We start from the raw sequence: 14155 nt of genomic DNA, 5'->3' as shown, positions 1-14155 counted from the left end.
TACTTTTGTTTGATTGGCTAGCCAAATGAATAGATTGATCATATACTTTGGAGGTATAAAATTCTCCCCTCTACCTTTACTAGGAGAATTTATATGGCTTTATTGACATTTGTTCTGCTCAAATGCAGTTGCTGTCATGAGTGGTGATTAATCTATATAAAATTATGCTCTCAAATCCTTAGTATGATGCTCTTGAAGATTGTGTACACAAATCCTTAGTGGATTTGTTGTTATAGTCCTCTTCATCTCATTTTAACCAAAGTAATGTGCATCCATATTGAATGGTATTTGCGGTGTATGTATTATCTTGCTGATAAAGGGTGGCATAAAAGTTTAGCTCTCGGTTCCTGAACAGCAGCTATGGAGTCTTTTTTTACTCAGCTGCCATCTTCCTTTTTCTTGTTAGAATCAATGCAGCTTTTGGACATTTTCTTTCAGTTACTGGAAATTTTAGGAAAAAAGTCATGCTCTGCAAGCAAGACAGTTATGTGGAAATGCTCTTTCGATACTTGCCATACATGGCATACATGTGGAGTGGTTTCTATGTAATATACGAAGCGGTGAAGGGGGCTTCCACTTTTGGGCTCTGTCTATCTCATGATGCTGTAGTGGTTTTTCACTTCCTATATAAGGTTATTTTTAAGAAATATTTAGAAAGATGAAGAAAACAAATAGGTTGAGAACATTCCAGAGTTTATTTTGAAAAAAAAAAAAATGCTTTCAAAAACTATTTTTTCAAGAAAAACATTTCCTAAACAAACGTTAAGCTTCCATTTTGAGCTCTTTCTACCTTCAATTTATTTTTTTCTGTTCGAGACCTTGAGGAGCCATCGGATAACAACGCAGTCCTCTAATTTTCTGGGCGAGGCCATGTTTGAGGTCCAGCTTATAAGGCTGGAACTTTCATGTAAGTGAGGCCCAAGTGTCAGATGTGTATATTGATAATTGTTGTCTGCATGTATCAAATTCTAACGGCGTCTTTGTTAGAGTGTGAGATGGAAGAGAAAGGACTAACAATATTCTAAAATAGATAAATAACGGGTTTTATAATCTGAAAACATAAGATAGAATAAGAAGTTTGTCATATACTCATTTTAAAGATGTATCAAATTCTAATGGCGTCTTTGTTAGAGTGTGAGACGGAAGAGAAAGGACTAACAATATTCTAAAATAGATAGATAACGGGGTTTATAATCTGAAAACATAAGATAGAATAAGAACTAAGTTTGTCATATACTCATATTAAAGATGTATCAAATTCTAATGGCGTCTTTGTTAAGAGTGTGAGACGGAGGAGAAAGGACTAACAATATTCTAAAATAGATAAATAATGGGTTTTATAATATGAAAACATGGGATAGAATAAGAAGTAAGTTTGTCATATACTCATTTTAAAGATGTATCAAATTCTAATGGCGTCTTTGTTAGAGTGTGAGACGGAAGAGAAAGGACTAACAATATTCTAAAATAGATAAATAATGGGTTTTATAATCTAAAAACATAAGATAGAATAAGAAGTAAGTTTGTCATATACTCATTTTAAAGATGAGTATTAAATGGAAGTCATTTGTAAAGCTTATAAAAGACTTCCTTTCTCTTGTATAAAGAAGCAAGAAAAGTTCTAATTTTCTCAATTCTCCTCTCCTCTATATATATGGGGTATACTCTTTATTATTCTTTACAACTTTGCATTTTGTCTATTTTCATTCCATAATCCATTACCAATACATATTGCTTTGAATGTAATCTTTTGATCTTAAACTTAGGGTTGTTGATGCATAATAATGTTATTCATATAAGCGAATGCAAATCTCCTTCTTTGATTATTAATACCAAATTGAAAGTTGACATAACAAAATAAATCATACAATTTCACTAGAAGTTAAACAATATTGATAATTATTATGGGTGTTATTATGGGTGTGGTAAGAAAAAGTATTGTTTGTGTACTTATCATATGTCTAAATTTTTAGTCAATTTTTACAAAGTATCATTAAACATAAAAGTGGAAGAGATGAAAATGATTTTCATTCATAGTGATAAATTAGATCTTTAACATACTTTGATATATTTTGATTTCTTTAAATGTTTTAGTGAGCAAATGATGAAAATATTCTTATTAATTGAAGAGACATCGTATATTGTCATTATATTTATTATCTTTATTTATCATGTGTTTGTTTTTGTCAAATATTATTCTTATATAAAATTGCATTTGTTATTTCAAGGTGAATGAGGAAGATATGTATTTCATAAATTATGCGTTCACATACACATAATTATTTGAGATAAAAGCTATTTTTTCAAATTAACATTAGTAAATGTTAATGTTGGTACCATATCAGGTACTACAAACTTGATTGAAGGATCCTAAAGAGCAAATATTATGCTACCAAATCGAACAATACTTTATATAAACGATGTTTTGTATTATATCGGGAAGAAATTTGCTCAATTTTAAATATACCCGTAAAAATGACTATTTGATTGAAAATGTCATAAAGCAATATAGAATGTATTTATATGACTTCTATTGTTCCTAACCAAAAGCTTATAGGGGATAAGCTCATTGTTTTTAGAAAGAATATACGATGATATATGTGGGCATATCTACCCACTATGCGGACCATTATATTATTTTATGATGTTAATAGATTTCTCTACTAAGTGGTTAGGCGTTTGTCTCATTTATACATGTAATATCGTTTGTGTTAAGTGTCTTATACAAATAATAAGATTATGAACACAATTTATTGATTATTCGATCAAGACAATACATATTGATAATACTACTGAATTTATTTTTCAAACATTCATCGACTATTGTATGTCAATTGTGATTAATATTCAACATCTTGTTGATCATGCTCATACCTAAAATGGTTTGATAGAATCCTTCTTTAAACGCCTCTAATTAATTGCTCGGCCTTTACTAATGAAAACCAATTTTCTCATTTTTGTCTAAGGACATGCTATTATGCATATTAGAACTTTAGTTTATATTTGACCTATAACTTACCATCAATACTCCCTTTTACAACTCATATTTGGAAAATAATTAAATGTCTCTCATTTATGAATCTCCAATTGTGTGGTGTATGTACCAATTGCATCATACAACACATTAAAATGAGTTTTTTTAATGAAGACTTGAGATGTATGTAAATTTTTTATTCTTAATCTATCATAAGGTATCTTGAACTCTTGACAATTGATGTTTCTACGACTTGCTTTACAAATTGTCAGTTTGATGAAACTATTTTCCCGCCATTTGGGGTGAGAAAAGTTGATTTCAAAAGAATAATGAGAAATTGCTTGGGATGCATCAACTTTATCTCATCTTAATTCTTAGACAAATCAACGAGAATTAGAAGTTCAAAGGTTCATTTATGTGCAAAATTTGGCAAACTACTTACTAAATGTATTCATTGAAATAAAGAAAGTGATAAAGTCATATATATCGAGTGTAAATTGTTAGGAATTTGAGGCTAATCCAACCTATGGTAATCACCTTAGAGGGGGAGTGAATAGAGTGATGGTCTCTTTTCGCAAATATAAACTATGTGAATGAAGAGACAATTGTATGCAAGTATATAATAAGCAATATAAAGACAATTGCTTATAAATTAAAGAGTAGGGAAGAGAGAAAGCAAACACAAGGGTTTATAGTGGTTCGATACAACCCAGCCTACATCCACTCTCCTTTAACTTAAATCCCGAGCTTGAGGTTCCACTAATCCAAGGCTTCCAAACCAAGCCTTCAAGCAATACAATTGGATTATGGTTCTAATTCACCCTCTTGGACTTTTGGCTCCAAGCACCCTTTACACTTCTCAAGAGATATCCCTCTCTTGAACAACCCCTCAAGTGATACTTTACACTTGAGAAACTTTTTTTCAAAGGTTTACAAATAAAATGATCTCTAAAAAAATCATAACACAAGAACTTTAAGCTCAAATGATACAAGAGAAACTAGGATTGAATGGTGCACTAAAGATATGCAAGTTTTGAAATAATGGTGCACTAAAAAAATACTCTTCCAAGGCTCAAATATAATTAAGAAAGATTTGGGAAAGTTAAACTTATGAAACAATGAAGATTGGAGCCTTTTTATAGAAGAAAAAAGTCAAACTAGCCGTTGGGGGTTCGACCGGTTGACTAGCCGTTAGGAAAAGTGACCGTTGAGCCTCAACCGGTCCTCGACCGGACCTCAACCGATCCTCGACTGGACCTCAACCGGTCCTCGATCGGACCTCAACCGGTTGAGGTTCAACCTTGACCGGGAAAAGAAGGCCACTAAGAGAAAGATAAACTTTTTGGCCTCCCTCAACCGGTCCTTGATCGGTTGAGCCATTTTTTTGGCTCAACACTCAACCTTTTTCAACTTAGAACCTTTTAACACAAGTTTGAAAATCATTTAACACAAGGTTTTAGTTGAAAACATGAAATCATCCAATTCTTAAGATATTTAAAACAATATTACTCTTGAATGATTTTGGTGCATAAATAACGAATAAAATGCATTAAAGTCCTAGTGCACCAACAACCTTACAAAGAGATCTTAAGAAACTTGGGTCTTGAAAAACTCTTCTCTTTGAGGTGGTCTTCTTCTTCATGATTTCTCTTTGGCTTGATTTGTCTTTAGATTGCCACTTTGGAAGTCGTCTTGCCTAATCACACTTAAAATATGATCATTAGTTCTAAACCTTGTTTTGTTATCATCAAAATCAAGATTAACCAAACCTTGGTTTCACACAAATATTTTAGTATGAATTGATATCCATGTAAGGTAATTAACAAATGAATTTAAGATATGTCTGAAGCATGGTAGATTTATCAACTCAAAGGATGTCGTTTCTTGAAAAATGAGAACATAAGGAAAAGTTAACACTCTTGAAAAGGTCATAAAATGATTAACTAGTCTACAAATGATGAACCTACGCCCCAATGAGGCACAAATAAAATAAATAGTCCTTGAAGAAGGGTATATTGAACAAAAAACGCTTTTACCTTAAGAGATACAAAATGAAGGAGTATCTCCTAAAAAGACACATATATTTGAATACTGTGAGATCTCAATAAATTATGTACATATAAAATGAGATCAAAATAATAATATTATTAATAATATTTTGACTTTTCACGTGACATTGACATCATAAGAATTTGATAGAGATCCTAAACTACAAAATATGAAAGAATGTCAACATAGAAATGATTGATTATAAATGGAAAGATGTTATGCATGTAGAGTTAAACTTGTTAATAAAACGAGAAATATTTGGATTTGTAGTCCAAACGCTTAAAAACACAAAACATGTTACGTACAAATGAGTATTTGTATGAAAACGTGAAGAAAAAAATAATATCATAAGATATAAAACCCAATTAGTGACATAAGGTTTCATGTACAAATCTTCTATCAACTGTCTTGACGATTTAATTATATGATTAATAGTTTATGAACGACTTGATCTATACTTTATGATATAACTAAAATATATTCACATGGCTCCATAGATATGCTAAATTCCCCAAAAGACCTAAAATGTTTGAAAACAATAATTCTTTGAATAATTTAAAAATGGTTAAAACAAATAGTTTTATGAAGGATTTAAAATGTCTAAAATAAATAATTCTAAATAATTCTCTAAAGGGTTTATACTGTCATAATCAAATAATGGAAACTCTCTAAATATGTACTTATAAGTTACAATGATTCTTGAATGGATTGAAGTAAGATCAACCTATGCATATTAAAAGAAGGGAACGTGAATGATTTTATATGTCTATGCATTTTCAATAATGAATAACAAACCAAACTTATAATTATTGCAATATATGTTGATTATTTAAATTCTATTAGAACTTCTAAAGCGTTCAGAAAAATAATAAACCATTTTAAAAAAATTGAGATAAAAAATTTTAAAAAAACAAAATTTTATTTGAACTTTCGTACTAAACTTTTTTTCAAATGGAGCTTTTACTTCAATCGACATACATTACAAAAATCTTGAATCACTTTCACACGGATATAACGCATCCTTTAAATCGACTCCATGAGAATGAAGGAAATATGGCTAGAACAATTCAACAATTAAATAATTTCAACAAAGAAAGGATTTATAAGGGAGGGCATGCTAATTCAAATGTACGCTGTATGAGGAAGGGACAAGATTATTTCGAAGCAAAGTTGAGAATCGAGTTTTCTCCAAACACGTGGAATCCATCAACGTTGTTGATTCAAAAACTGAGAAAATAAAGCAGTCAGCACACCCTTGTGCCATAAATCAACCATGCCAACCACCAGGTTGAGTTACCCAGTTTAAAATTATGTCAAGATGAGTTGAAGTAAGTCTTCATATTTATTAGATTTGGAGGATAGCAGAAGGCTGCTAACCCAATATTTTTAGCATTAAAAACTTTCCACTCGCCTCTATACGGGTTGATCGTGGCCCCGTACTCTACAGGATGATGAATACCATTAAAAAGCATATTTGATTGTCATTCTACAAAATGTATTGAATTCCGTACAACGATTTATGGTAAAAATAATATAAAAATGAGAAAGAAGAATTTGCAGATTTAATGTAGTTCGGTTAATTACATACATTCACAGGAACAAGAGAGATGATTTTCACTATGTTAAAATTAAGATTATATAAAATGATATTTATACTAACCATTGGATAATGAAATTCCAAAAATACTCTTGAGTCGTGCCTCGCACCTCCAATCTATCATTCGCCCACAATAATAGAAATACAAGCCTGAATGACAAATGCTATCGCTCCTGCATTTGTCAATTTTTCTCCATATGTCTTTTGTTTAAATATGAGCCATAGACCACAACAAAAATGTTTATAATATTTTTAATATTTAAAAATGTTTATTAAAATTATCATTAAATAAATTTTAAATAAAAATGTGAAATGCGTATTTTTAATATTTTGTGGCATACTCATGATTTTTTTTTAAATAAAAAAACTAAAGGAGTCAAAACAGCACAGAGGAAAAAATAATAATTAAATTGAAGAAGAAAGATAATGAATTGAATTTAGGGGCAGCTTCGAGGTTTGTGAAACTTGAAAATTTTGAAGTCCTCAAATCACCGACGGGCCAACCCTATCAGATGGTATTTTCGGGGACAAGCAAAATTCAGAGATAATGCTTCTGGTGAGCCAAGCAGCAAGCGGGGGTCTATCAGGGAGGGCGTGTTGTTCGTTTTCCCCCCCTCCCAAATTCTCAAAGCCAAAACCAACCCTCTTCTCTAACCGCAAGAGCTCTAGAAGAACCCTTCATATCACACTGGCAAAGGCAGATGGCGGCCTCGATTCCACTCCTGCAGCCAAACAGATTCCTTCCGATTCTAACCCTTCACTTCCCCTCAATAATGACCCAACTGTTTTCGTGGGTCAGGAAAGCGTTCCTCTGGAAGGCGTCATTCAATTCGAGAAACCCAATGCTACTGCGTCGCGTCTGGAGAAGTGGGGGTGGGTGGCTAATTCAAGTTCTTTCTTTATGTCCAGGTATTTCTATATGTCAATAATTCACGTGTTTAATTCCGTGTGTATCAGTCGAGTGGCCCTGCTAGCCGGCGGGGATGTGTTGGCGTTAATTTTGTTCTCTGCAATTGGAAGATTCAGCCATGGGTTCTCTGTCATTGACTTCGAAACTCTGCGTACAGCTGACCCTTTTATTGCAGGTATATTTGTTATCCTTTCTTCTTTCTTTTTTCATAATCCATTGTGAATACATTTGGAAAGTGTGGAAGCTGGTTATTATATGATAAATGTTGTCCTGGTGAGTTGATAGGATGGACTCTGAGTGCTTACTTTCTCGGAGGTTATGGCGATGATGGTCGTGGCATGAATGGTCTGTCTAAGGCTGTACTTGCTGCTGCCAAATCATGGGCTTTGGGCATTCCTGTAAGCTTAAATTCTCTGTGATTTTATTTCTCTTCTTGAAATTTAACTACCTTCTGGAGGGTTTGATTGTGCATTGAAATGGATTGTTGGGTCTTATAGGAGCAACACAATGATGTTAGGAACATGAGCTCTCTAAAGTAATGTTTAAAACTGCAATTCATTTTGCTGACTCTTAATTTATTGAGTGAATGATCTTTTGGTTTGGACCTACCAAAACAGTTTGCTTTTGGGGTTATTGAGGTTTTATGGGTCTTTTAGGCGTGCTTTTGGTTGCTATGCTGATCCTCTTATTGTTTGTAAAATATAACAAATAATTTAATCTGTCAAATTTGCCGTGGGGATTAAAAGGATAGTATATGTTAAACAATAGGATTGGGTGAAATTTTCTCTCAGTCCAAGAGGGAATAGAAATTTCACATTCATGGTAGTACAATTACAGAAGGGGATTCTGTTCTAGTGCTGCATTCTCCACAATTTTTTGGTTCTTCATTGATCCCAAAAAAGCGATCCTTGACATGGATCTCTGGGGCTTCTTGCTGTTTAGAAACTTAGAAGAATGTGGTTATTCAATATTAGCTTCTTCATAAATTCTAGGGCATATTTGTGGAGTTTATGATGGTGTTGTTGGTCCTTGAATTGTTATTTTGCATCTGTTTGCTATAAGATGCATGCTTGGTTGATATGTTGGGTTTTAAATGTCTTCTTATAAGTTTTGTCACTGTCAACATTGTTTTCTTCTTTTAGCCTCTTCAACACATAGAAACTCGTATCTTGTTGAAGACATCTTGAGGTATTGTGATTGGTTCAGATTGCACAAATCCCAATCATCTCAGATGAACTTCAAGCATTTTTCCAATTATTTCTAATATTTTGGTTACTTTAAAGGTTTTGATTACATTTCAGCATTGAATGGGATTCTTAAAACAATCATTGTTAATAGGATTTGAGGGTGAGATGACCTACCTACAGTACAAATGCCATCCTAGATGTCTAAGTGCATAGGAATCAGTGAAGGAATTTGATGCAGAACAATCTCACTGGGCTTGTGCTGCAAATTACCAAATTGTGATGGGTGGCTTCCACCTGTATTAATAGTCTCACTAATATTATGGCTGGCAACATCCAATTGAATGGCTAAAATCTAAATTTGGATGGTTCCAGAGGACGCTTGCATCCACCTGTTGTGAAAAATATGGTGTTTTGTGACTTTTGTCATGTTCAATTTTCTATTACTTGTGGTTTGAGTCCAGATTTGAATGACATCACAGGAATAAAGCATATGGGGCCTAATCAGGCATTTGGTAAGTTGTATGGAATTGATATGGGGACTTTATTGGCTTTCCTGGGCAACCTGATTGTCATTCAGATAGGGCCTGGAGATTACACAGGCCAGTTGTTTATGGGCCTTTTTATTGTGGATATTCGATGTCATTCCCTGTCATGAAGTTGTACTTAAACGTGAATGAAGAATGAAAAGGAGCAAAAGTGAGTGGGAGCATGGATGAGAGAAGTTGGGGGTGTAACAATGATGTGTTCAACCCAACCCAACCTGATTTTTGGGCAGGCTTGGGCAACTCTTTTTGCAATTTGGGTTAGGTTTTGGCAAAAAAAGCTAACTTGAATTGAATTTGTATTGGAACATTAGGCAACTGGAACTTGAATTGAGTATTTAATAATTTTAATTGGAGAATTATATTTTATTTTATATATATATAAGTTTATACTATATTATTTAACTATTGATATATAAACTTTAATTAACTTTGAGAATTTAATTAATACTCAAAACATGTTATCTTATTTGGGTGCAATCTATGCTACTCAACCAACACAACTGAAATTTTGACATAACTAATCCACGTTACCCTCCCAACCCAAGCTGTTACCATACATTTTTCTCCAACCCAAGTTCAACCTGCGTTTGGGATAAAGGGTTTGGATTTAGCCAGATGTGATTTTTTCTTGGGGTTAAGTTTGGGTTTATTATCATCCTGACCCAACCTGCTCTGAGTTGCACCCCTAAGAGTAATGAGAAAATTCATTTGACCTGGATAACGTTGAGAATTGTCCATGTCTGACACTGTTTCAAACTCCCACCCTTGTGTTTCATTCCATTTTGTTTCGATATTGTTGTGTTGAGCACTTTTTATCTGCATAAAGTGATGACTGCTATGTCAGTGTCCTAATTACATTGGAGAAAATGGTTAATTGGGAGCACTATCTTAACATTGATATTCCAAGATGTGGTGAAGTTAGAGCATGGGATACATGAACCTAAAAAGTTGGACTGAATAAAGGGACATGTAGCTGAGAAATACATGCAATTAGGACCTATAAATTCTTCTATCTACACTGCCATTATAAGTCAGAACACATTTCTTCACAGCATATCTTTATTTTTATTTAGTTTTTATAATTGTTGATTGCTTTAGTGCATGAATCTCAATTTTCCATCCCTCCAACAATTTGTTCAGGTATGGTCATCTCTCAACTCTGATTTTTCCATTTCTCTTTCTTGGCAGTTAGGATTAATTATAAGGGCAGCAACATCAGGCCATATTCCTTCATCTAATTTTATCTTAGTGACCATGGGAAGCACTGGTTTCTTACTTATTGGATGGAGAGCACTATTGTTCAGCATTTTCCCTAATGATAAGAGCAAGAAAAATGATGTATATCGGCGTGGCAGTCCATTTGAGCTTTTTGAGGTATGAAATTTGCTTTTCTTAATCACAAATCCAAAAGAGGGGAAAAAGGGAAAAACCTAGCTTTTCACCCTCAACCTAGCATTCTTCCACTGATTTTTGTTTTTTGTTTTCCTTTTTATGACGAATGAACTTGGAAAATTATCATTTCCAGCTGATTGTAACAGCTTCCTTGAACTTCAGAACCTTGCTCTAGGAATTGGAAGCATGCAGCATCTGCAATTTTAGAGCACCTTCATTCTGTGCTCCTCATAAAAATGCATAATGCTCATCTTTAATTTATTTTCTGTTTGGTTGGTAAAATGCATGGGGAAGAAATTTATATTATGATCTTATAACAATTATTCTGACTCCAACTAAGTTGTTCAAAATTTTATTCTCTTCTACTTTAGCATATGAATGCAGCGGTATGGAAAAAAAAGATGAATACTTGTGAAGAACATATTGGATCCCTTCCATTTTCTACATTTTTCATTTTGAAATTTAAGAACATGGATGATACCTCCAAGTAGCTGTCAATATTTACTATCTTTTATTATGCTAAATCCTAAGTATAAATTATATTGAGTGGACCTAGGCAGCATGTGTCTGTCCATGTCATGGCTCTTAGGAGTCGGCATTACCCTTATGCAGCTTTGTTTATTGTTGCAGTTGCTCACATCATTAGTACGGAGATGGTGAAGATGATAATCATTTCCTGCATGCTTGTACCTTTATGTCAATTCTTTATCCAGCCATCAATGTTCCAAGTTTTTAAATTTGGTTACTCCTTGTATGTATCAGCTATTAGCCTGTTATCATAACTGTTGAGTGAAATTGTGGTAATTTTTTTTCACATATTAATTTTGATCTCTTGAATCTCAATACAGAGTACTGGCTTTGAACTCTTACCGTTTTTCTCTTTTCTGGTATTGTAATCTAAATTACATAGAATTGTAGGTTAATCTTAACTTTGATAATTCATCTCTGATGCATTTATCTTTATAAATAACTGTAATTTCCTGAGCCCATGCGGCAATCTTAGATCAATTTAAGTGAAAGCATTTTGAAATTAACCTATCCTCTCCCAATGTTTTAAGAAATGAACCAGAGAAGAGTTCCCAATATGGGAAAGCATATGATAAAAAATGAATAGTAGATTGTCTGTTAAATCTTGCCCTGCAACAGGGGTGTTAAACTCCTCACAGGCATGAGGTTGTGGTTCACCTGAGTTGCTCATGGGACATGAAATTTGGAAAGATATTAACTAACTTCTCTGGGAAAAGTGAAAACAAGCTGTGTTTTAATTTCTCCATGGCAATAATATTATATGATATTTTAGTGTATTCACACCAGTATTTACTTGGGCTCCACCTACAGTGCATGAACATCTCAGTGCAAAACATGGTGTCTGCTATTTCTAAAACTGTAGTTGTCTGAACCCTTTTTTCTTTGTGGCTTCTCATCTCTGCAGTCAAGTTATAAGTGATAAAAAAAATATTCTTTGTTGTAGATCATTGATTAATTATTGCCATTCAAATTTTTGGTATACTTCCTGTTCTATGGCTAATTTATGTCTTCAGATATGACCATGTGGTCTAGGTGCTGGTTGCTAATTTGTTCGACTTTAAAAGTAAATTATATTGTTGGAAAAGGCAAATCTACTGTGTTTGATCACTTCAGTCTTAGTGGGAAGGTAGTATTGATTGGATCTTCAATATCTTATGTTGTTTTAGGGATAAAGTTGGTTTGAGTTTCAGATTCAGAAATGGTGCTTGCAAAGCTTTGTTTGTAATGTTTGCAAGGCATTTTTTCGATTATTTCAAATTGATTGTAATCAATACAAATCAAAGCAAAGAAATAGAATTGGGGTGCTATGTACATATATGTAATTGATATCTACATATATGAAAATACATATCGTGGATTGATCTATATTAAGATGTTATACAGTACAACTTTAAATAACATTAATATAATAGTAAATATAATAGAATAATAGATAGACTGGTAGAAAGATTTATATATAAATCTTTCTACCAGTCTATCTATCTATTAGAATACTATTAGAATACTAATACTACTGATCCTAGTCCGCTCATTTCATTTAAGACACTAAATTGGAATGGAATCCTTTTCATTTTATTTCTTCAATTATTGATAAGGACTAAGAAGTTCAGTTTCATTCAAATTAATTATTTTGACTAACTGTTTAAGGTCCCTTGATAAAGATTCAATGAAAGATAAAGTAAAAAAATTTTGTTTTTTAACAGTTTGGGGTTCTGATTCAAAATCGTGGTGTAACGTGTATCCCCCCTGTTCCGGTCATGGAATAGATGAAATAAATCAAAAAATGGATTTTTGTTCAAGAATGAAATCTTATTGGAACTATTCATATCCGGTTCATCCTTCGGAACCATATCACATCCCGGATCTGATGAAATAGGATGAATTGAGACGGTATTTTGTAAATACGGTTCAATCAAGATTTGTTTCTCCGGAGTACCAAACGCAAGCATGACATCATTATGAACATAAAGTCCCAAGGTATGGAACCCCAAAAATAGGCTGGCCCAACTTAAATGGGATATGATAGCTTCTTTATGGTCTAACATTCTTGCCAATACATTATCCTCATTCTGCTCCGGATTGTAATCTCTAATGAAAAATATAGCTCCATGAGCAAAAGCTCCTGTCATGATGAATCCTGCGATGTATTGGTGATGAGTATATAACGCAGCTTGAGTAGTAAAGTCTTGTGCTATGAACGTATAAGCCGGTAAAGAATACATGTGTTGAGCTACCAAGGAAGTAATAACCCCTAAAGAGGCTAGAGCAAGGCCTAATTGAAAATGAATCGAATTATTGATTGTGTCATAAAGACCCTTATGTCCACGCCCCAATCGTCCTCCCGGAGGAATATGCGCTTCTAAAAGATCTTTCATACTGTGCCCAATCCCGAAGTTAGTTGGTCTAACATTCTTGCCAATACATTATCCTCATTCTGCTCCGGATTGTAATCTCTAATGAAAAATATAGCTCCATGAGCTTGATGATAGAGAGATGAAATGTAGATGAAATTCTTTCAAATCAAATATTGTGGATGAAAGTCCTTTTTTGATGCTAAACCATCTGCATGTCATTTGGAGGGGCATATTCTCAAATTTAGAGATTACATAGAAAGAAAGCATGTTATTTGATGCTAGGAAATCTAATGAATCTTCCAATGACCTTGTGTATCTTTGGTGCCAAACCATTGGACTTATAACCTATACATTGGTCAAGTTGGATATTGTATTTTGCTTTGTGTGGATCGATGTTTCTTACAGAAGACAGTGCAGTTTTATGGAACATCTTTGAAGAGGATGCAATGGGTGCTACTTGCATAGTCTACCATATGGATCTGAAATTTGGTTGCCAAGTAGATATCACAACAAACTACAGGGCAGCTTTTTATGTTTGATTTTCTGCACTTTTCCAATTGCTCATGTCTAAGTGGCAGTTAGGCCTTCCTATGGTGGTGATGATATCATCCCTTCGGGG

The 14155-nt window shown here is 33.4% G+C and overlaps 1 protein-coding gene across 1 annotated transcript; it reads left to right on the top strand.

Annotated features, from left to right (window-relative positions):
- Positions 1 to 7008: 7008 nt before the first annotated feature.
- On the top strand, positions 7009 to 11497 carry LOC100257450 (uncharacterized). The gene is made up of 5 exons (XM_002285425.3): positions 7009 to 7493; positions 7578 to 7705; positions 7816 to 7928; positions 10451 to 10636; positions 11285 to 11497. Exons 1-5 carry the CDS (start codon positions 7168 to 7170, stop codon positions 11312 to 11314), a joined length of 783 nt encoding a protein of 260 aa, XP_002285461.1. The 5' UTR covers positions 7009 to 7167; the 3' UTR covers positions 11315 to 11497.
- The last annotated feature ends 2658 nt before the right edge of the window (positions 11498 to 14155 follow it).

Source organism: Vitis vinifera, chromosome 18, assembly GCF_030704535.1.
Source record: "Vitis vinifera cultivar Pinot Noir 40024 chromosome 18, ASM3070453v1".
NCBI classification, from domain to species: domain Eukaryota; kingdom Viridiplantae; phylum Streptophyta; class Magnoliopsida; order Vitales; family Vitaceae; genus Vitis; species Vitis vinifera.
Note: the sequence above shows the minus strand (reverse complement) of the source record. Positions and strands in the feature narration are given on the sequence as shown.

Coding starts and splice junctions, on each gene's coding strand:
- LOC100257450 (XM_002285425.3), top strand. CDS start 7,168: ATGCTTCTGGTGAGCCAAGCAGCAAGCGGGGGTCTATCAGGGAGGGCG. Junction 7,494..7,577: donor TCGCGTCTGGAGAAGTGGGG/GTGGGTGGCTAA, acceptor CGTGTGTATCAG/TCGAGTGGCCCTGCTAGCCG. Junction 10,637..11,284: donor GTCCATTTGAGCTTTTTGAG/GTATGAAATTTG, acceptor TTATTGTTGCAG/TTGCTCACATCATTAGTACG.